The sequence below is a fragment of the Calliopsis andreniformis genome, chromosome 4 (genome assembly GCF_051401765.1).
Source record: "Calliopsis andreniformis isolate RMS-2024a chromosome 4, iyCalAndr_principal, whole genome shotgun sequence".
Lineage (NCBI taxonomy): Eukaryota > Metazoa > Arthropoda > Insecta > Hymenoptera > Andrenidae > Calliopsis > Calliopsis andreniformis.
In genome coordinates, this window is record NC_135065.1 from 13,046,027 (window position 1) to 13,065,832 (window position 19,806).

At 34.2% G+C, this 19,806-nt stretch overlaps 6 protein-coding genes across 8 annotated transcripts; 3 read left to right on the top strand and 3 right to left on the bottom strand.

Moving 5' to 3' along the window:
* Positions 1-2: 2 nt before the first annotated feature.
* On the bottom strand, positions 3-2,393 carry LOC143178036 (uncharacterized). The gene is given in 6 exon segments (XM_076376450.1): positions 3-748; positions 831-1,040; positions 1,126-1,798; positions 1,876-2,136; positions 2,139-2,309; positions 2,378-2,393. Coding segments are annotated over 5 exon segments (1,383 nt in total). The 5' UTR covers positions 2,173-2,309; positions 2,378-2,393; the 3' UTR covers positions 3-543.
* A 1,449-nt stretch (positions 2,394-3,842) lies between these two features.
* On the top strand, positions 3,843-13,285 carry LOC143178203 (uncharacterized). Its single transcript, XM_076376734.1, has 7 exons — positions 3,843-4,127; positions 9,453-9,569; positions 9,775-11,154; positions 11,226-11,510; positions 11,588-11,818; positions 11,899-12,080; positions 12,146-13,285. The coding sequence occupies exons 1-7, from the start codon at positions 3,993-3,995 to the stop codon at positions 12,603-12,605; spliced, it is 2,790 nt and encodes a 929-aa protein (XP_076232849.1). The 5' UTR covers positions 3,843-3,992; the 3' UTR covers positions 12,606-13,285.
* Positions 13,286-13,565: 280 nt separating this feature from the next.
* On the top strand, positions 13,566-16,142 carry LOC143178116 (sulfotransferase 1E1). The gene is made up of 6 exons (XM_076376589.1): positions 13,566-14,438; positions 14,521-14,620; positions 14,993-15,188; positions 15,319-15,445; positions 15,514-15,608; positions 15,665-16,142. The coding sequence occupies exons 1-6, from the start codon at positions 14,231-14,233 to the stop codon at positions 15,974-15,976; spliced, it is 1,038 nt and encodes a 345-aa protein (XP_076232704.1). The 5' UTR covers positions 13,566-14,230; the 3' UTR covers positions 15,977-16,142.
* LOC143178115 (GTPase Era, mitochondrial) lies at positions 16,045-17,564 on the bottom strand. The gene is made up of 4 exons (XM_076376588.1): positions 17,465-17,564; positions 17,028-17,303; positions 16,505-16,939; positions 16,045-16,430 (listed from the first exon to the last, which is right to left on the bottom strand). The coding sequence occupies exons 2-4, from the start codon at positions 17,289-17,291 to the stop codon at positions 16,080-16,082; spliced, it is 1,050 nt and encodes a 349-aa protein (XP_076232703.1). The 5' UTR covers positions 17,292-17,303; positions 17,465-17,564; the 3' UTR covers positions 16,045-16,079.
* Positions 17,565-17,643: 79 nt separating this feature from the next.
* Positions 17,644-18,511, top strand: Crcp (CGRP receptor component). Its single transcript, XM_076376593.1, has 3 exons — positions 17,644-17,864; positions 17,950-18,220; positions 18,289-18,511. Exons 1-3 carry the CDS (start codon positions 17,857-17,859, stop codon positions 18,394-18,396), a joined length of 387 nt encoding a protein of 128 aa, XP_076232708.1. The 5' UTR covers positions 17,644-17,856; the 3' UTR covers positions 18,397-18,511.
* On the bottom strand, positions 18,432-19,806 carry Denr (density-regulated protein). 3 transcript variants are annotated; one of them, XM_076376592.1, is made up of 6 exons: positions 19,546-19,806; positions 19,301-19,435; positions 19,135-19,219; positions 18,872-19,051; positions 18,639-18,778; positions 18,432-18,570 (listed from the first exon to the last, which is right to left on the bottom strand). In XM_076376592.1, the coding sequence occupies exons 2-6, from the start codon at positions 19,400-19,402 to the stop codon at positions 18,526-18,528; spliced, it is 552 nt and encodes a 183-aa protein (XP_076232707.1). In that variant the 5' UTR covers positions 19,403-19,435; positions 19,546-19,806; the 3' UTR covers positions 18,432-18,525. The 3 variants fall into 3 exon arrangements, with proteins under 3 accessions (XP_076232707.1, XP_076232706.1, XP_076232705.1); XM_076376591.1 differs by having other exon boundaries at positions 19,538-19,806; XM_076376590.1 differs by having other exon boundaries at positions 19,301-19,805.

A 19,806-nucleotide genomic window follows, 5' to 3' on the forward strand; every position in this document is an offset into this window, starting at 1 on the left:
TGTTTTTTTTTGTTTTTTTTTTGTTTTAATTATGCAGTAATGCTATTATATCCCCAGGTCACATACATATGTATATGAAAGAACATAAATACCTCAGACATTTACTCGTGTGTACAAAATAAATAATAGCGTGACAGTAGACAATGGGATATGAACACCACGACATTAAAAAAAAGAACTATGACCTTCATTAATTAATTAATTATATCAGTAGTTATAATTGATTGGTTGTATCGGTACTTGTACTACACAAATCATTTATCTTTTAACAATTATGACACTTTGGTATAAAAACTATTTTATTTTCTGCTAAATAATTATTATGAAATTAAATGTTATATGAAATTCTACGAAAACATTTGTGGTAAAAAATATTTTTCATACTCGTATAAACGAATAAACATTGCGTGTAAACATGTTTATACATTTACAGAATGTATGTCTTTCGGAAAGGAATTTTATAAAACTGAACACAAACATATTCCTGTACAAGTTTTTACCTACTATTTACATTATGCTCTCCACTGTACTACTTCCTAGTAGTTAATACCTTAAAAACTCGTCGAGCTTAGGACCATTTCTGCCTAATGGATCTTCGGGAAACATAACAATATCTCCAACAAAAGTTGGTGGCAATAATCGATTCATGATTGTGTCGCGCCATTCTGGTTTTTCCTTATACAAGTCTCTAAACTGATCTAACGAAATGACGATACCTCCACACATTGTAGCGTATTCCAATATAAATCTAAGACATGGGTAGTAAATGTGTGTAACTTTAAAAACCAGACAACAAAGTCGCATATAAATTATTACGAATATGTAATTACCGATCATCATAGGAAGTTATCCATCTACCACCAATATATCGACTCGGTGTAAAAATTACTATTCCCTCCTTATACCATTTTTCAAGTAACGGACGATTTAATGATCTCCGACATTGGGGTATGAATACTTTCACAGAATGACCTCTCCGTTTAAAATAATCTATTACTATCATTAATCCTTCCTCTGAGAATAATTTATGATTTTTGTGTCTAAAAAATGGATGAGCAATTTTTTAATATAAACATTTATAGATTATAAGGAAATATAAATATTAAAAAAGTAAATTTATCATACGCCATAGCTATGTTATTGCCATCAATAATTATCTCTCTTAATCTCTTAGCTGGTTCAGCTTTGCTATGGGAATCATATGTACTAGCTGCTAATGCTCTCCTATTGGATGAATCTAATGCATGTTGCGCTAATTGTTGTTTAAATATAGCAAAACTCGATTTTGGCTTTTCCATTACTATGTCTTTACTTATGTCTTGAGCTTTAGGTAATACTAATCCAGGTTTGTTGAAAAATAGATCTGAATCATCTTTATCAAAATTCTCTTGAGAATATTTTGCATATTTTTCTGTTTGTGTTTTTTCATTAGACAAACAAGTAAGATTTTGTATATTTGGCCTACAATCTATCATAAAAACTCTATCATTTTTCTCAGAGGAAACATTTTCTTCAGTCACCTTTCCTTTACTCTGGTTTATTTCTTGGTTTTCATTAGACTGATTTCCAGTTATTTTTCCTTTACTTTTATTTTTTTTTGACTGATTTCCAGTCACTTTTTCTGTAGGCTGTCCTTTACTAATATTTTTCTCTTTAAGATCATCTTTTAATCTCTTATCCTCAGATTGATCTATAGAGTTTCCCTCTATAGACTGATCTTTAGATGGTGAGCATACTTTTGTAGATGACCATACCACAAGAATATCATCTGATCCCTGATTGACAGAACCTGATGTTGCTGGAAAAATTTAGATTACATTAAAATATGAACCCAATATAGTTTTAGAACAGCTTCAAGCAAACATAACTCTTCACCTATATCCTCATCATCTACATCATCTATTTCAACTGTTGTGATATCTGCATCTTCTGTATCTGATATCAGAAGACAAGAAAGATCATTATCGGATGGTGTATCAAAATCCAGTTTTTTTCTTTTTCTTGGTTGTGTTTCTAATGCATCTCTTGTTCGTTGTATAGTATTATTTGAATTACGTAAGCTAAACTGTATAACTGGTTCTCCTTCACATTGTTGCTCCAAAGGCCTCTTTCTAGATTTTTCATTATTTTTGAATTTATTCTCATCTTCCTGCAGGCCTGATTCACTTTCATTGTCACTTAAAATAATTACACTGTCTTGGAAGGATTCTTCCTTTACCAAAGAAAAAGGATTCTGTTTGTTACTGGCAGCTCTTTGAGCATCACGCAGCAATTTTTTCTGTGCCTGTATTTGCTCCCATCTTCTAGTACTATAATTACAAAAAAGAGCTTACACTCTGTCTATAAAACCTAAGTTCCTCCTAACAATTTCTACTACCTTAATTGAATGTGTCTCAAAGGGCTCTCATAAAAAGACTTCTTGGTGGATTTCTGTATCTTTCTGCTTCCTAAGGGGGCTTTCTTTCGAGATGACTTTGGAAATGCATCGCAAATTATTATAGAGTCATTTAATCCACTCATCATCAAATTGTCTTTTTAATCATTTATCTTAGATTATCACATTCCTAATATTTTATATTTCTACATTTCTTGCAACAGAGCAAGAAACTTTATCAAGAAATTTAACCAAACTTTTATTCGCAAAATAATTAACAAATATTACGCGAATTCGGTACTTACAGCCATCGCCATTCTGAATTTCATATAAAATAACAGAAAAAACTACCGTAAATATACTTTTCCCAAAAATATTTCCGATCACACAAAGCGTCGATAATATTGTTCGCAAGAATTAACATCTGCGTAAATATATGCTGTACAATAACTTCCACATTTTTCACTATTTGCCACGAGATTTATGACGCACGTAAAAAAGTGTACAATCCTTCGTTTCAGCGTTGGAGATGATTGTAAAAAAGGTCTAGGTTCGAACTTCGAAGCCCTAAACTTCCTCGTGACATAACCCAAAACATTAGCGAGTACAACACTGAAGTTTGATCAAGTTGGTATTCCCCTACAAGGCATGTGCACTAAGTACACTACATATTTCTAACATCACACTACTAATTAAAATAAAAAACAATGTAATCAGAGTATATTTTCACTGAAATATCCTACCATATATTATATTTCATTTGTCATAAGTCAGCAGAATTTGAACTTAAATGTTAAATGCGTGTTACTTCTTTATGTTTCCTCGCTACAGCTATTCTACTTGTAATTTTAATTCAAATAAAAAACTAAAAAACCAGCCACAGTATTTCCAACCCACAGTATCAGAAAAAATAAAGACAATATTCAAAAGCTAAGATATCGAATATTTCCCTCAATTTTCATAAATTTTCGCATTCGCAAATAATGTATTCAAGACTTACAAAATATCTGGTACCAACTTGACAAACCCTGGTGATTAGTGAATGAGACACCCACGTAAACAAAAGTCTGATAGTCTGATACACCTCGCCATCCCTAAACAAATTCTCACCTCACCGCTAAACAATACCACGAAAAAAAGACGACAAAGGGAGAGGCGAACAAAAAAAATTCAAATTTTCCTTTCTGAAGACGCATCTGTAGACAATGCTTTAAGTAAAAGCGCGACGAACCACAACCAATCGCGAATTCGAGTAGTGTCTAAATTGCGAAAAGGAGGTCCCTGATTGGTTGAGATTCAGCTGCACGTGGTGGGGGCAGGGGAAAAAGAGGGGATTGAATCTGCGCTGGTCTGGCCCGAACGCGGCTACATCCCCGTGCCAGACCAGCGAGCAAGTAGTAACGCTGACACGTTAGAATTTTGTCTTTTGTTTATCCTTTATGTTTATTTCTTCGGGAGGAAGTGGAGCCCGAGGGACGCGGTGTTGTGGGGACAGGTAGCTGGTGCTCGAGAATCGGCCACGGGAAACGTTTCCAGCACCTGTGGCACGGCCGAGTAATTTTCTGTGCGGATCCAAGTAGTCGAAAGCGTATTCAGGCAGCCTTCAACGTAAACAAAAATGGAGATAGGGGCGGGAGAGGCGCAGATTTGTCGACTTTGCGGCCAGTGCGAGAGCATATACATCGACGTGTTCGGCGAGGAGGGCACGAAAAGGTTTTTGGGCCTGAAAATCCACACGAGGATCAACATTCTGGTGAGTAGAAAAGGAGAGGTGTGCCCGTGGGTCCCGGGGGCCCCATTTGCATCGTAGAGGAGGGGGTTAGAAAAATGGCCGGGGGGAGAAGAATACGGGAAGAGATTATTCTTTCTTCGTTTCGGTTTTTTCCTCGATCAATTTTCCCGATTTTTCCTGTCTTTTTATCGGTGCCAGGACACAAGCTAATTTGTTGTTAAACTGGTTTAACACGTTGACTGTCCCGCGTGTTTTTTCTGTGATATGCCGCGGGATTATCCGGTTAAAAAATTTATTATAAAGAATAAGTGTACTTTATAGTCGAATTAATAAATTATAGTATTGTAATATTAATCTTGGTTTGAAGGTTATAAAGCAAAGAACCCATGTGACAGCCCCTGGTACAGTGAAGGTGTTAGATTAATCTGTAGTTCATTTTATAGTAGCATTATTATTTCTACTGCTTGCCATAAAAGTACAACTTCTTAAAAACGAGAATGATCGAAATTATTTGTATTTTTAGGATACAAATGGAGTTATATGCACTGATTAGGCATTAAAGTTATCTATATCATGTTTTGATGATTTTTTTATAACATTTTTAATCATAAAACTACCATAGTATTTCTTGTAAGCTACCTGTGCACAATATATACTTGACCTTTAAATTTAATGAAATATTTTTAAGAATGTATTCAAATATGAAAGAAAACCTCGTAAATTTTGTATATCTGATGTATTTGTTAACTGTGTAAAAGCTTCTGTTCATTTATTTTTAAAGAACACTTCTGTAGTATAATGCTAAAGTGGGTACCAGATCAGAATCATAATACTCGTAATAATGGTGTGTCTACAGAGCGGTAGGGTCTAAATTTTGGCTGTACATTATTCAATTTTGAATCTATTTTGAGCCAGAAGACATGAAAATTATTTGAAGTCAGTTAAAAGTGTACAGAATCAGATTTCCTATACCTTAAAATCATATGCATTTAGTATTTAGGTATTTTGTTTGAATCGCAGATAGATGAGAGGGATCCTCTGCCCAAGGCGATCTGTGTTCAATGTCTGGGCAAGCTTGAATTCGTTTGCGACTTCCAAGAGGAGTGTCTTCGCACCCAACAAGTGTTACGCGATCGATACAATCTACCGGCCTTATCAGAGATTGTAAGTCAGCATTCAATTTAATGCACAGCTCTACCGCTCATTTATGATGTCACCAGAGCATGCAGCTCATTTTTTTTTCAATCTTACATTTAATATTCATGTTAAATAAATGAGATATCATCTGGTATTTTGATTGGTGAAAATCTAGTAGAATGATTTAAAAAAAATTACAAATTTTGCTTAATTTAAATTACACTAAATTAGAGACATGTAAATCAGAAATACCAGATGTAATTTCTTACAATACTTCAATAGAATCAGCAAATATCTGGTACCCACTCCTATTTTTGTTTTAATCTATCTCTAGGCTGAGGTAAAGACTGAAGAAACAGCACCAAGCACATCAACAAACAATAACAACAATGACACAGACAAAAATTTTAATTCTCCAGATGAGGGAGATGTTAAAGAAGTAGAACGTGTTTCCAAAGCAACTGCAAAGCCTCAAAGAAATTTAAGAAGCCAACAACAAACAAAGAACAGTGAGGAAACCAGAAAGGATCACAACAATAGCCAAAGTTCGAGTGAAGAAAACTCAGAAAATACACAACCTGTACAAAGTACTGAAACAACACCCACAAGATGGCTTAGAAGTAGACAAAACACAGAAACAACACCTACAAATGAAATAACACTAGACATACCAATTGCAAATAGACTTAGAAGTCATGATAATACTGCCACAGAGATAACTGTTAGTCCACGTAATAATATCAGTGAAAATGCTGAGAAGCAGACTGGAAGACAGGACCCACATACCATACAAATTCCAACATCAGCTTTAAATAAACTCCTCACCATCGTATCAAACTCGCCGAACATAGAAGTGTCTGTGAAGGAAACGAGGAATCAGAACAATGATACAGAAGACATCAGCTTTACCGTAGAATTATGCAAAAAAGAGAGCGACGATGTCTCTACGGTTCGAGCACGAGTATTCCCAGATCAAGGCTCGTGTTTGGTAGACAAAGCTATCGTTGGCCTCTTGCAAAATCAGAGTTGCGTCGAAGTAAACAGTATAATAAACACTATCATCAGCAGCAGCATAAAAAATGGCAGTTCACCGAAATCAAAGGATTCCGTGGAGTTCGAGCAGAAATGGCAAGCTTCTCAAAATCCAGAGGAGTTGTTCCGAATCGATGGGGAAGAGATTCGCGTGGACGATAATGTCGAGCATGTTGTGACGGAGAATCAGAATGGTTACGCTTGTAAACTGTGTTGTAAGTTCTACGAACGTAAGGACAAATGTATGGTTCACGTGAAGACTCATCTTGGAATTAAACAGTACACTTGTATCCTATGCAATGCCAAATTCGTGTGCAAATCCGATGTGATGAAGCACATTCGATGTTCGCATACTAATCCTAGACCAATACAGTGCCCAAAATGTCCAAAGAGGTTTAAATCGAAGTTCTATTTGATGGAACACGATAATGTCCACAAAGGCGTGCGACCATATTCCTGTTCAGACTGTGGTCAGAGTTATCATCATAAAGTATCGTTACAAATTCACATGAAATCGCATTTACCTCCTCAGAATTTAGCTTGCGAATATTGCGGCAAAGTATTTCCATATCGTACGAGATTATTAAGTCACATAGCTAGTGTACATCTGAAGAACCGTCGTAATTTTAGGTGTCGATTTTGTTACAACCTCTACTCGAGTCTTGCTGTTTTGAACGAGCATATTAAAACGCGCCACGCGACTACGTATACCTGCGACGTATGTAGCAAAACTTTTAAAGTCGCGTCCAAGTACAAGGCTCACGTATTACAGCACACTAATCCAAAGCCGTTCGTATGCAACATTTGTAACAACAGATACGCGTCTAAAGCATTCCTGAACGAACATTTGTTGAAACACGAGGGGCTGAGGAAACACATTTGTCAGAAGTGTGGTGCAAGGTTCGCGCAAGCTAGTCATCTGGCTGCACACCGACACGTGCACGGCGAAAAGAAGCACGCTTGTCCGGAGTGCGGGCGAAAGTTCAATAGACGCGATAATATGAAAGTACACAGAAAAAGACATTTCGAAGATAAAAAGACTGGTATTATTAAACAGAAAAACGCTTCTGGCGTTGACGCGACTTCCACCGCGTCTAACGAGAAATAATAACACTCTAGCTCCGATATTTTTATAAGACTAACTTAATTCAGGGGTGACGTTAGAACCTTCCGAAAAAAGAGACTTTTTTAATGTGTAAATGAATAGCGTCTGTTAAAATACAAAGGGAACTAATTGTGAGATACCGCTGTGAAAATTAAAAGTAAAATTTTTACCTGAACTGTGAGAATTGAAGTGATATTGTGGATTCTCATTAGGCCTAAAATATATGAGAGTTCGAACATGAATTTCATTCTTGATTAAAATTTTACTTTTAATTTGAAGAATTATGTACATTACCAGAATAGTTGTGGCAACGGTTTGACAGATCAAGTCGGTTCATCTTATCCCATATCATTTGTACTACTCTTTTCTGTGCATTGGTCCTCTTTTTTTGTATATAGTACAGTAGATGTGCATTTAAGATACCACTGAGATCAATTAAGTATTTTTTCCATTTACATATATTACAGCATAAGATTTTGCACGTGAAATATTACCAATTAGATTTTACCAAAGCTATAGCAAAAACAAGCCACGAAATATGACTGAATAATTTGTTATTAAAAACAACTTTGCACTTTTTCCTATTGAATTATTTGACAAAAGTTTTTATGAATCAAGTACACTGGGAAAAAGTGAAGAATCAAATCTTCAATCATGAGGAAGCCAGACAATATTAGGTGCATCATTATTTGGAAACTTTTATATATTTATCGCACAGTTAGAATCCTAAGATAGCTTGATTTGTCAAAAATCTGAATACAAAATGGAATAGGGCTTCCAAAGTCAAGAACCCCGACTAAAAGGGGTACAAAAATATTTTCTACGTGTTTTTACATGGCTGTTTTTAGAAGAACTATGAAACTTGTGAAAGGTACATGTGCAAGACATATTTTACTCTATTTTCAATTATAGTATATTTTACATATAAGGCTACTATATGTGTACATGGGAAAATCCAGTGAGAGCAATCGTTCGTTTAACATTTTAGATATTTGTAAAAGATGAAACGATCGTGTGCTTTCTTTGGATTTCTCATTAAGAGTAATCAAGATTTCGCTACAAAACTGAGTACGAAACATACTACGCAATGCGCGAGAAAGGTAAAAGTATAACTAAGTGCCTTGATTGACTCAATATATTGTATTCATGCGTGGCGGAAATATTGGTACATAAAAAAGGATGAATGGCCTTTGTCGTATATTTGTCACGTGTGATAACTCTGATATTCCTTGAAAAGGAAGTCAGCTTCATTTCTTTGCGCTCAAAACTTGATTTTTTAAAGATAGAAGGTTGAATTTACAGTCTTATAAATTAATCGAACTGTTTTTTGGTATTTACTATTTAGAATCTGATATGCATAAAAAAAACTTCGAATATTCTACCCCAAACGAAAAATAGTGAAGAATAGAAATGTTTTTTTATATATACAATAATTTCTTTTTTACGAACCAAGGTGTTCCACTTTTTACAATTTGAAATCTGAGCGTAAAGAATTGTGTAAAGTGATGATTATTAATTTTTCTCAAAACGACGAAACGATTAGCAATAGAATCGTTTATTCGGGAATTGTTAATAAAATCATGCGAAAGATATTATATATTCTAATATTTACACTTTCCTCAGATAGTTAGATAATAAGCAATAACTCGTATTTTGTACGAGGCGTTTGTCAATCCAAACTATTTTTCCATCTAGGAGATAATGTACTTGTCAATAGAATTATTTCTATTTATAAGGGTAGATGTTAATATGTCATTGAAATAATGTCCCGTAAATAAATAGCATATAACGATTTATCGACAATAAGAAAAATTTGTTTAACAATTCCGCAACATTTCTCAATAAAGGTACAATATTTTTGGGACCTCTGATTACTTCATTCATCTCGTCACTTATTTCTTTTTCTGCAACATTTTTGCTTTGAACATAATGGTAACTATAAAATTGTTAATAGTTTATTGAAGATCTTACTTTAAAGTAACATAATCACAAGAATGGTAGCTTTGAAATTGGTTTTAAAAAATGAAGACATTTGATTGTCTGAGCAATGAGGATTTTCTTCCCTGTTCCAGATAAAAGAGAATGATGGACTGCCACAGAATGTCTGTTTGCGATGTTTGGGCACATTGGAATTCCTATGTGATTTCTACGAGAGCTGTCACCTCACACAAAAGGAGTTTATTGAGACTGTAAGCATACCTGATACTGTTGTCTGATTAAAAATTATTTCATGTCTGTTTTCACTTAAAGAAGACTACTGCGAGATACATTACTTCCAGAGTTTGTAATTTTCAAATGATAACTAAATCGAATGATTATAATTCAATGCTTTATACTCTCATTAATAAAATAGGCAACCATATTTCATTCAACCCTTTCTGTTGCATTGAACAGAATGAAGCAGAAGCTGAAAAGTTACCCCAAGAAAGTGATCCAGAATCTGATAAGGAAAACGTGGTTCCACCTCCAAACGATGCAAAACGCAAAGCGAATACATCATCACCTGACAGTTCAAAAAATACAAAGAATAATTTAAGTGTAAATGGTTCATCGAATTATCAAGTTGGGAAAGAAGAAAGTAATCTTCATCCTCTAGATAATAATAACTGTACACAAGAAGTTCAGCCAACCAAACAAACAACCACAAAATTGAGAAATAGTTCAGTTTTCAAAAAACAGTCTGTGTTAGATAATATGATAGTCCGTGAAGAAAGTTCAAAGCAAGAGCAAGAAAATAGTAACACCTTTAAATGCAGGAGTCTAACTTTAGAGAAAGTAGATGTTCCAAAGGCAACTATAATTCGTAGTACTAAGTCAGAATCTATCAACTCAATAAATGATATAAAATCAGAACACCCTGTACAGCGTAAACGAGGTAGGAAAAGTAAATCAGAAAAAATAAAAGAAGCTGGTCTATCTTTGACTGTGAAAAAGAAAGTCCAAAAGAATCTGCACGATTATAAAATCGATAATAGTCAGTGTAAAAGGCGTTGTTTACGTCCAATTTGTACAAATACTAAGCCCATTGTTATGTTACCTAAATCTCAACTTGAACAAATAGGTATGGAACAACTTAATGACCCACTAGAAATAACAACCGATGATATCGATCGGCTGCATAGCAAGGAAGATTTTATAAAATGTAAACCAATATCAGTTATTGTGAAGCAAGAAAAAGTAGAGGTTGAATCCCCCCAACAAACTGAACAAAAAAGTCACCATCAGGAGATGCAACAAAACATGGAATCATTACAAGCAAGCCCTCTGAAAGAAGAAAGGAAGAAAGCTGACGATATGATAAATGATACTGATTATGAGAGTACAAAACCAGAAGTCTTCTCAGAACAAAATCGTGTAACTGTTATAAAATCTTCACAGACTAATGAACCTTTCGTTCCAAAGACACTAGACAGGGAATTTATTAAGTTAAATTCTACTGTAGATGAAATGGATGATACAGATGAAATGAATGAAGTGAATGAAACGGATGAAAGTACAAAAGACGATTCAAAATGTGATGTCTCTGAACTATCGTTAGCGGAGCGGCTCCGTCGAAATAGTAGTCATTCCTCAAGCAAAATTAAAGATAGATCCTTTGGTAAAATCTCTGAATTAATAAGCGAGGAACAAAAACAAATTATTGAAACTTATTACACGATTGACATGACGATGGTTAATTCAGAAGAAGTGAACAAAAACTTAACAGTAATCGATAAGAAGAATATACGTTGTAATATCTGTGGTACACTTTACCTCAGGATGGATAAGTGCCAGGCAAGTGTAAACTAATTATTCTGAAGATGAACATAGAGGACAGATACGTAATGTTTATGTTATTATTGTAGGTACACATTTGGGGACACTTACAGATGAAACCATATCAATGCAAAGCATGTAATTTCTCTACAGTAACTATTAGCAATGTCCGTTGCCATATCAGAAAAAGTCACTTAAAAATTAAGCCATTCGCGTGTCATCAGTGTGAAAAGAAATACGTAACTGCTGCCTTATTGGAGGAACATCTTAATACTCATACAGGAGCTCGACCATATCAATGTAAATTTTGTGACTTTACAAGTGCAAGTAGACAAATGTTGAGTTACCATAAATCCACTCATAAGCCAGTAAAGGTAAAGCAAATAAAACCTTCATAAGTATGGCCCACGACAGAGTTTCATTACACTTATGTTTCCATTATATTTTTTAGGATATTAGTTGCAAAATTTGTGGTAAAGCTTTCTTCTCAAGAGGCAGATTACGTGCACATATGATTATCCATAATAAAGATAAAGTCGTCATGTGCAAATTGTGCTCTGTTTATTTATCCAGTCAAGAAGCATTAGAAACACATCAAAAGAACATCCATTTACAGGATTACGTGTGTAATATTTGTGGCAAGCGGGTCAAGTCAAGGAAAGCTTTGCATAATCATCAAAATGTAAGTAGAGTTAATCAAACTTTGCGTATGAACACTAGAACATTAATTGATGTATCTTATGATATCATTTCTTGTTATAGGTTCATGCTGCTGCGAAGTATAAGTGTACTATGTGCCCAAATGTGTACAAGACCAGTCAAATTTTAAAGGAACATCTTTTAAAACACGAGGGTATTAGAAAGTACAAGTGTAGCGTTTGTGGAAAATCATTCGGTCAACAATCTCATTTAGCTGCTCACATGGCTGTGCATAGTGAAATTAGGTAAGTTTCATGATATGCTTCTTTCTGTAATAATATGTTGTTTTCATTATCCATTTTATATACAGGTACCATTGTCCTGGATGCAGCAAGGCTTTCAATCGGCATGACAACATGAAAATTCACACTAAGCGGTGCAAACTGTTCCTCGCAGATCCAAGTCTGAAGGATCTTTTGCGCAGAAAAGATAGAAACATGTCCCTTGGTAAAATAGATATGCCTGAAGATTTGAAAGACAGGAATTCCTCGAACTCTGCGTCTTCTTTTGAAGATCAAAATGAAGATTTATTAACACAGACTACAGATGATCAGGAGCAGACGGAGAGGAATTTCTGTGAATTAGGACTGAACATTTCTTGCATTGACCCTGTGGATCAGACATGGGCGCACAGCGATGTGTATTCAGAGATAGAAGATATTACAAGGTCTACGAATGTGATTCAGATGACAAAAGTCAATGACAAATTAATTCCAGAGAGCAAGAATCTGACAATTCTCAAAAATGTTTTGGGACCAGAGAATTATTAATTCTACAAACGTGTGAAAGGAATGAATGAACTAAACGTTGTGAATTGAGAGCTTCGCAACAACAATAGCCAAGAGTACAAATCGACAACATACAAAGTTATTTTGGAACACGTGAATGATGATTGGAGTGCCATTCCTTAAATGAAGTTTACATTACTTTGAAGTACTTAAATTTCAAGGAATCCAAAACCATTAGAATAGTCCAATCAAGCGTTATATATTTTTTACGCTCAATGCATTTAAACGATTATTCCTATGCTTTGATAGATTAGTATTTGAATTGAAACGTAGGATATATAACTATATTGATATTTTTATAACAAAAATGTGTCATACTTGTTTCACATTTAATTAGATTAGGTAAAAGCCGATTTGCACGAAAGATAATTTAATTTCTCACAACTGTGTTATATTTATACATCTCGAGTTTCGAGAAAAGTATTAGTGAGCTCGTCCTCGATGGAAACTATAATTCCATGACCAAAGAACGCTGCCATTTTTTAATAATTCTGTAGTTAGTGAACCTTATTCTATCAATATAGAGCGAGATACGCTTACTTCAATTACAAGTAAGGTGATAAGACTGATAGTAACCGTTATAATGAATTTGTAACAATAAGTTCCTATCCAAAGCAATTAGGCCACGGAAAATTCGTTATAAATTTAGTTTTAATTTTGTACCATTTTCTATAAGCTCGAGAAACGCGTAGGTTTCGAGTATTAGAATTTTTAATGTCGTATCCATTAATATTTTTGCAATATTTGATCTTTTGTAATTAAGTGATTGAAGTTGAAATGAAATACTTGCTATTACCGCCAAAAAAGACGTGTTAAAGGAATAAAGAAACATCTTTCAGAAATGAAATAAAAAAACTTTTTCTTACGTTGGAATTCCGTTTACACAAATCCAAATTTCGTTCGGACAAACAGAATTCCATTTTCAGACTTCGACTTCGAGAATCAAGTTCAGTGCCAACGAACAAGTCGACAAAGATAGAAGAAATAGGACAACTGACTTCGGTGAAAGTCATCGACCTGAATTCTTAAATTTATTATTTCTTCAGTCGTTCGTTCTACCATGGCACGAGAACATGATTCTCCTCCATCGATGCATGTGAACTAGTCGATTTCTCAATCTTTCAACTAGGATTTTTCATCTTTCCAAATATCATTCGGTGAGTAAGCAAAATTAATGCTACAAACATGGAACTTACTTCAATCGACCGACTTCGAACCTTGGTGCTACAATTGAAGAAACATTTCAAAGTGCATCGTCGCCATTTACTAATTCATGTCTTCATGGATCGATGCATCGATTAATTGTAGAGGACATAGAATTTCCACTTGCAGTGCATCTGAAAAACAGAGTAACAAAATGTTTAAAAAATAGCAATTTCCCGCACTTTAATCGTCGGAAGTCGTAATACTAGTAATCGCGAAATAACAAGGTTCATACACGCAATGACATGTCCTTTGTGACTGTCAACAGCAAGATAAAGGCATTTTGCTTTTGTAAAGCACGACTGACGGCAAAGAGCTTTATACATTACGCTGCTCTCAGTGAGTTAAGGTGCTCCGATCTACTGACAGAAATTTTCTAGAGAGACGAAACAAAGCGCGGGAAGATGGCTCTAGAACCGCCAAAATATGAATTCTTAAACGAGAAGACCACGGAAGAGATGCTGAAGGTGTTCAAAGGTGAAAGAACAGGATGGGTACTTGTTGGACCAAAAAAATGGTTTTTTCCGTATAGATACACGAAACAGGGCAAAGGATTCTACAATTTTAAGGCAAGGCCAGATGATACTTGGGTCCTGTCTTACCCAAGATCTGGTAAGTATTTAATTTTCAAAAATTATTGCAAAATAGTGAAATTTCTTGGGTCTTCATAAAAAATAAAAAAAATCCTTTTTAGGGACAACGTGGACTCAGGAATTGGTCTGGTTGTTATCGAACAATTTAGATTTCGAGAGAGCGAAGAAAGAATTTCTTGCAGAACGATTTCCTTTTCTCGAGTTAGTATCTTTCAGTCAATGTTGCACGAATTTCTAATTTCTGTATCTAACCATTTTCTTGACTCCTTTTAATAATTATTAAATAGCGTTAAATTATTTCGTAACACTTACCTGACACTAAAATCCTGCCCACTAATTTCCATAAAATGCTGGTTGTAAAATAACGGTTCTTACACTTGCGTAACATTCTCGATTTAACGGCTGGAAAAGTATGTTACCCATGATAAATTGTATGTTTCACAACTGACATTGCCTGCATATGAAACTAACAGATAATTATACCTCTGTAGAGAAATAAAAAGAAAAGTAGAATCTAAACGAGTCTAACATATTAAATGTGAAAATATGATTCGAAAAGTTATTTGCCTCTAGGTTTAGCTTGTTCAACCACCCGGAAGTGACGCAGGAATTTATAAATATGAATAAGGGCGACAAGAATAAAGAATTACTATGCAAAGCTATCGCTGAGCCAGGATATGAAGTACTGGCAAAAATGCAATCTCCGAGATTTATTAAATCGCACTTTCCATTCAGTTTATTACCTGGAATTTTGGAGACTGGCTGCAAGGTAAAGAAACGAGGGAAACTGTTTCGTTACAGCTACCGGAAATACGTCACCAGAGTCGTTGGCCTATGAATAGTATAGAATTATAGAATATGTAATCTACAATCTATAATATAGAATAAATCTGTGGTAGATAGTGTATGTGGCGCGAAATCCAAAAGATGTTGCCGTTTCCTGGTACTATTTGAATAAAGCTATTAAAACTCAAGGATACACTGGCGATTTTGAAACATTCTGGTACTATTTTCAAAATAATCTTAGTAAGTATCGTGTAGCAAATATTAGAGTACAATCATATAAAACTTAATTGACATAAATTGTATTATAGCACCGTGGAGTCCTTACTGGGAGCATTTAAAAGAAGCCTGGGCATACAAAGATCACCCGAATCTTTTATTCATGTTCTATGAAGAAATGCAACACGTGAGTTGAGAAAATTCTATGTGATATTATTTGCTATTTAAGTATTTCATTTATAGGATTTTCCAAAAACTATTAAAAAGGTTGCGCAATTTCTTGGAAGAACTTACACGGAAGAACAGATCGAGAAAGTAGCAGAATATTTGAATATTAAAAATTTTCGGGACAACTTAATGGTAAATTCGTCAGAATTAAAGGAATGTGGTATCATAACAGCTGGAACATTTGTTAGGAAAGGACAAAGTGGTGGGTGGAGGAATATGTTTACTCCAGATCTCGATGCTAAAGCCAACAAGTGGATAGAAGAAAATCTGAAAGGGACAAATTTCAATTTTCCATTCTTTAACAGTAGTATTGATAATTATAATTGATACTTAACATGACATCAATTATTTATTTTTGAAGCTGTGTGTGAAGAAAAACTAACAAGAAGAAAAAATAATATATAATAAAATTTATTTATCAAATATTGTTTTATATTTTTATTACAGATAATAAGACTACTACACGTGTTCTGAAAGCGTTCTGCAATCTCTGTTCTGCTGACTGTGACACTGCTTTAAGAGCCTTCCCTTTATTTCCTAGTAAAAATTTCAGGAAACGTGGCTTATTGCATTTCATGTTTACTACAGTTTTAATACTTCCATCTTGACCAACATCCAGATGCTCTAATTCAATTTGTATACAGTATGGCACATCCTGTGGAAGGAAATCCAATGCAGAAGCTCTCACAGTTTCTTCAATTATCTTTTTTATGGGTTGATCAATGAAATCTGTCTGTTCATAGTGCCAATCATTTTCCTTAGCAGAATCAAGTAGGTAATTCTGAAATGTGTGTTCATACACAAATTATATAGAAAAGTAAATGATGTAGAAAAAGTTTTGTGTTCCTATCTTACCCTTAAATCATCTATACCATCCCCATTAAGTGCGGATACCATAAAAACATCAGCAAATGTTGGAAAATCTTTGTTGGATGTTAGTAATCTTGTGAGTTCCAATAAAACAAATTTCTTCTTTAATTTGTCAACTTTGTTCAATATTAGTATCACAGATGTGTCCTCTTTCTTATTTTTCAAATAGTCTATTATAAAATTATGAATCATATGTCTAGTATACACATTAGTTACATCTTGTAATATTCCAACAACATCTGCCTGAGCAATTGATGTCTCTAAATCTTTTCTAAAAGATTCTGCTAACTTATACTTTTTCATTTCATGATTAGTTGTTAACCCAGGTGTGTCCATAAATACAATTTGTGTATCATTTTCAGAATATATTGCTTCTGCTTTGTGTGTTGTAGTGTGAACTTTTGAAGAAGTAGGGCATACCTGTTAATCAAAGATTTATTTTATTTTTAAAAAACAGACACTTTTGCTGATAAAAGATAAACGACCTAAAACAGTTTAAAGTACATACTGTTCTATGTATAAGTTGATTCACTAACGTACTCTTTCCAGCATTTGGTAGACCTAAAATAGCAACTTTCAAAGATTTTCGCCCTTCTTTCCGCAATATTAAATTATCTTCTGCCCTCAAGATATGTTCTTCCTCTATTCGCTGTATACTCGGTTCGTATTGCACATTTTTGGACTCAGTGTTCAATGTAGTAGAGTAAAATATAAGTCGTTTACAAAAATACGATTCAAACTGAAGAGCGCACTTTCTTAACGTAAATAACATTGTTCTATAACACTTTAAATTACTCGAAACATTGTTTTAAAGCAGTCAGTAGTTAAAAAACATTGTTGGGTTATATTTCAAAAAATATTGCATGCGACAAAGTCTTAGGGTTTTACTGTAGATTGATTACAAATAAAACAATAGGTAGTGTATAATTTCTGCATACTACGTACCACAATGAGAACTTTATTTTGTGCTATGTATAATTATATTTAAATAACTGATTAATCTTCACATTATTGTTTATTTACAAAAATATGGAGCAGTCGTTTTAATATCGATAGCTATCGAGATCGAGTTGTTAGGTGCGCCATCTAAATAGCAGAACTTTTGTAAATTGAATTTCACTTTGATATTAAGAAATAATCTGCTACTTGTTTTTATCATTATAGATGTGATTGTTTAATACTGAACGTTATTAGGTTTCTAATAATCTTTTTTATTTAGTTAGTACTGTTATGTTTGCTCTTAATATTTACGCATAACCTTATACATCGTGATGCATTTTTTCTGCTACGCGAAAAAAACATTCTGCAATTGAATCTTATGTAAATTAAATACGACGATGGAAGTGTAAGTAATCACTTTGTACTTTTTATTCCTTTTTAAACTATATACTCAATCTTCAGGAATAACGTTTTGAAATATTTCGCTTTAGTGTCAAGGAGTGTTCAGCATACTTAAGTAATTATGAAGTCCTGGATATTCTACAGAATATAAAAGCAAATAAGAAGCAGAAGATGAAGCAGAATCAACTGGCAACAATAACTTATCAAACTATTAGATATTTAGAAGAGACTTCATGTAAGAGGCAATCACCTGAAAAGATAAAGGAATTTTTGAAAGCAGTAGAGCCCTTTAAATTAACAAAGTGTGAAAAATTGACTCTTCTGAATGTGTGCCCTAAAACAGCTTTGGAGATACAGCTGGTACTGTAATATTATTGCATATTATTATTATATAAAATTTCAAGTATACATATATTATATTTTTGTAGATTGTGGAAGACAGTGAAGATCGTTTAAATGATGAAGAAGTAGATTCTCTGTTGCGAATACTAACAAATTATTTAGGTGAAGAAGAGCAAGATGAAAAGGATGGATAATATACATATATTAAGTTTATAAATTTTTTAAAAATGTTTTATATATGTTATGTACAGTTTATTTATAATAAACATGGAAATAGTATAATATTAAATACAATTGTGCATTCAAGGATTCAAGGGAACACATTATCTTTTTTGGTCACCAAGATCATCTATAGAATCTTCATCGATCTGGAAAAAATATAAATTCTGTAAATACATGTTTTATGCTTCCATGAAATGCTAATTACTGCATTTACCTGTGGCCACTTTTCTGGAATCACCTCAAATAAATCATCTTTTACATCTCCTTGTATAACTATTTCATCATCACCAGTCACACTAGATCCACAAGCAAACTTACTTCCAAAAAATTTAGCAGCTACTTTTAAGTCTATATCTAAAAGTACAAAATAAAAATTTGAGCCCAATTTTCAAACTATACTTAATCTAAAAAAATGAGACAGATTAAAAAAAATATATGGAATATTACCAAAGGTACTGAGCCCAGTCACCACTGTAACAGATTTCTTTTTTCCTCTAGGTGCTCTAGAAACTGTCACCAACTTTGGAACATCTTCCTTCTTCTTTGTCTTCAGCATCCCTTTACCACCACGTTTCTGTCGTTTCTTTTCATCTTCCCCACCTCCTCCAGCCTCAGGTGCATTATCTTCTATTATTTATTAAAAAACAAGAAGATAGAGTATTCCCAAAGGCTTGAAATTTATACTTATAATTCATAGAAATAATTGTTACCCAGTTTAACTTTTTCAAATTCTGTTGGCAAGTTCCTCTCCAGCCACTGCTTACACTTTTCATACTCTGGATAGTACTCACAGTACTGCAAGAAATTCAGACATTAACACACTGTCATCCCCTACAAATCTTAACTAACGATAATTCAAGATTAACGTGGTCATACCTCGATAGGAAGAGAGCAATTTCCACAATATTGTACTTGAATCGGATAAGTGACATTAGGATCCGGCCCTAATCGCAAATCCGACTGCTCATCTGTCGACATTTTCACCTACTTAACCTTACCAAATTCGAAACCCTAATAAATTTCAAAAATCGTTACCGTCCCTTTACATCAACCCTCGATCCTCCTCCAAAATATTCCTCCTATCTTACAATAATTCCTTAAAAAATAAAGTACCTACGAACCGTAGCCTATTCAAACCTTCCCAGCAAGGTTAGAAACCCATCAGCTAGTAATTTTCATGTTGCCTTGTTCGAAATGCGAATTCTCAACGTAGGCGACCAATCAGCCGCCTTCTAATTCACCTGATTTCCCCAGAATTTCGCGCCCCTCCGTTCCAGCGGCATCGACCAATCCCCTCCGCCTACCACAGAATTAGGGGCGGATCACGTGATTCGAGCGGCCAACCCGACGCAGCCTGTCTGCTCGCCGCAACAGAAGCAGAC

Excerpts from the sequence above, each read along its gene's own strand:
- LOC143178116 (XM_076376589.1), top strand. The coding sequence starts at position 14,231 with ATGGCTCTAGAACCGCCAAAATATGAATTCTTAAACGAGAAGACCACG. Across the intron at positions 14,439-14,520 it reads CCTGTCTTACCCAAGATCTG|GGACAACGTGGACTCAGGAA; the intron begins GTAAGTATTTAA and ends AATCCTTTTTAG. Across the intron at positions 15,189-15,318 it reads TTTTGGAGACTGGCTGCAAG|ATAGTGTATGTGGCGCGAAA; the intron begins GTAAAGAAACGA and ends AATCTGTGGTAG.
- Crcp (XM_076376593.1), top strand. Across the intron at positions 18,221-18,288 it reads CAGCTTTGGAGATACAGCTG|ATTGTGGAAGACAGTGAAGA; the intron begins GTACTGTAATAT and ends ATATTTTTGTAG.
- LOC143178203 (XM_076376734.1), top strand. The coding sequence starts at position 3,993 with ATGGAGATAGGGGCGGGAGAGGCGCAGATTTGTCGACTTTGCGGCCAG. Across the intron at positions 4,128-9,452 it reads ACACGAGGATCAACATTCTG|ATAAAAGAGAATGATGGACT; the intron begins GTGAGTAGAAAA and ends TCCCTGTTCCAG. Across the intron at positions 11,155-11,225 it reads TCAGGATGGATAAGTGCCAG|GTACACATTTGGGGACACTT; the intron begins GCAAGTGTAAAC and ends TTATTATTGTAG.
- LOC143178115 (XM_076376588.1), bottom strand. The coding sequence starts at position 17,291 with ATGTTATTTACGTTAAGAAAGTGCGCTCTTCAGTTTGAATCGTATTTT. Across the intron at positions 16,940-17,027 it reads ATCAACTTATACATAGAACA|GTATGCCCTACTTCTTCAAA; the intron begins GTATGTACTTTA and ends TTTGATTAACAG. Across the intron at positions 16,431-16,504 it reads ATGGTATAGATGATTTAAGG|AATTACCTACTTGATTCTGC; the intron begins GTAAGATAGGAA and ends CACACATTTCAG.
- Denr (XM_076376592.1), bottom strand. The coding sequence starts at position 19,402 with ATGTCGACAGATGAGCAGTCGGATTTGCGATTAGGGCCGGATCCTAAT. Across the intron at positions 19,052-19,134 it reads ATTTGAAAAAGTTAAACTGG|AAGATAATGCACCTGAGGCT; the intron begins GTAACAATTATT and ends AATAAATAATAG. Across the intron at positions 18,779-18,871 it reads GACTGGGCTCAGTACCTTTG|ATATAGACTTAAAAGTAGCT; the intron begins GTAATATTCCAT and ends TTGTACTTTTAG.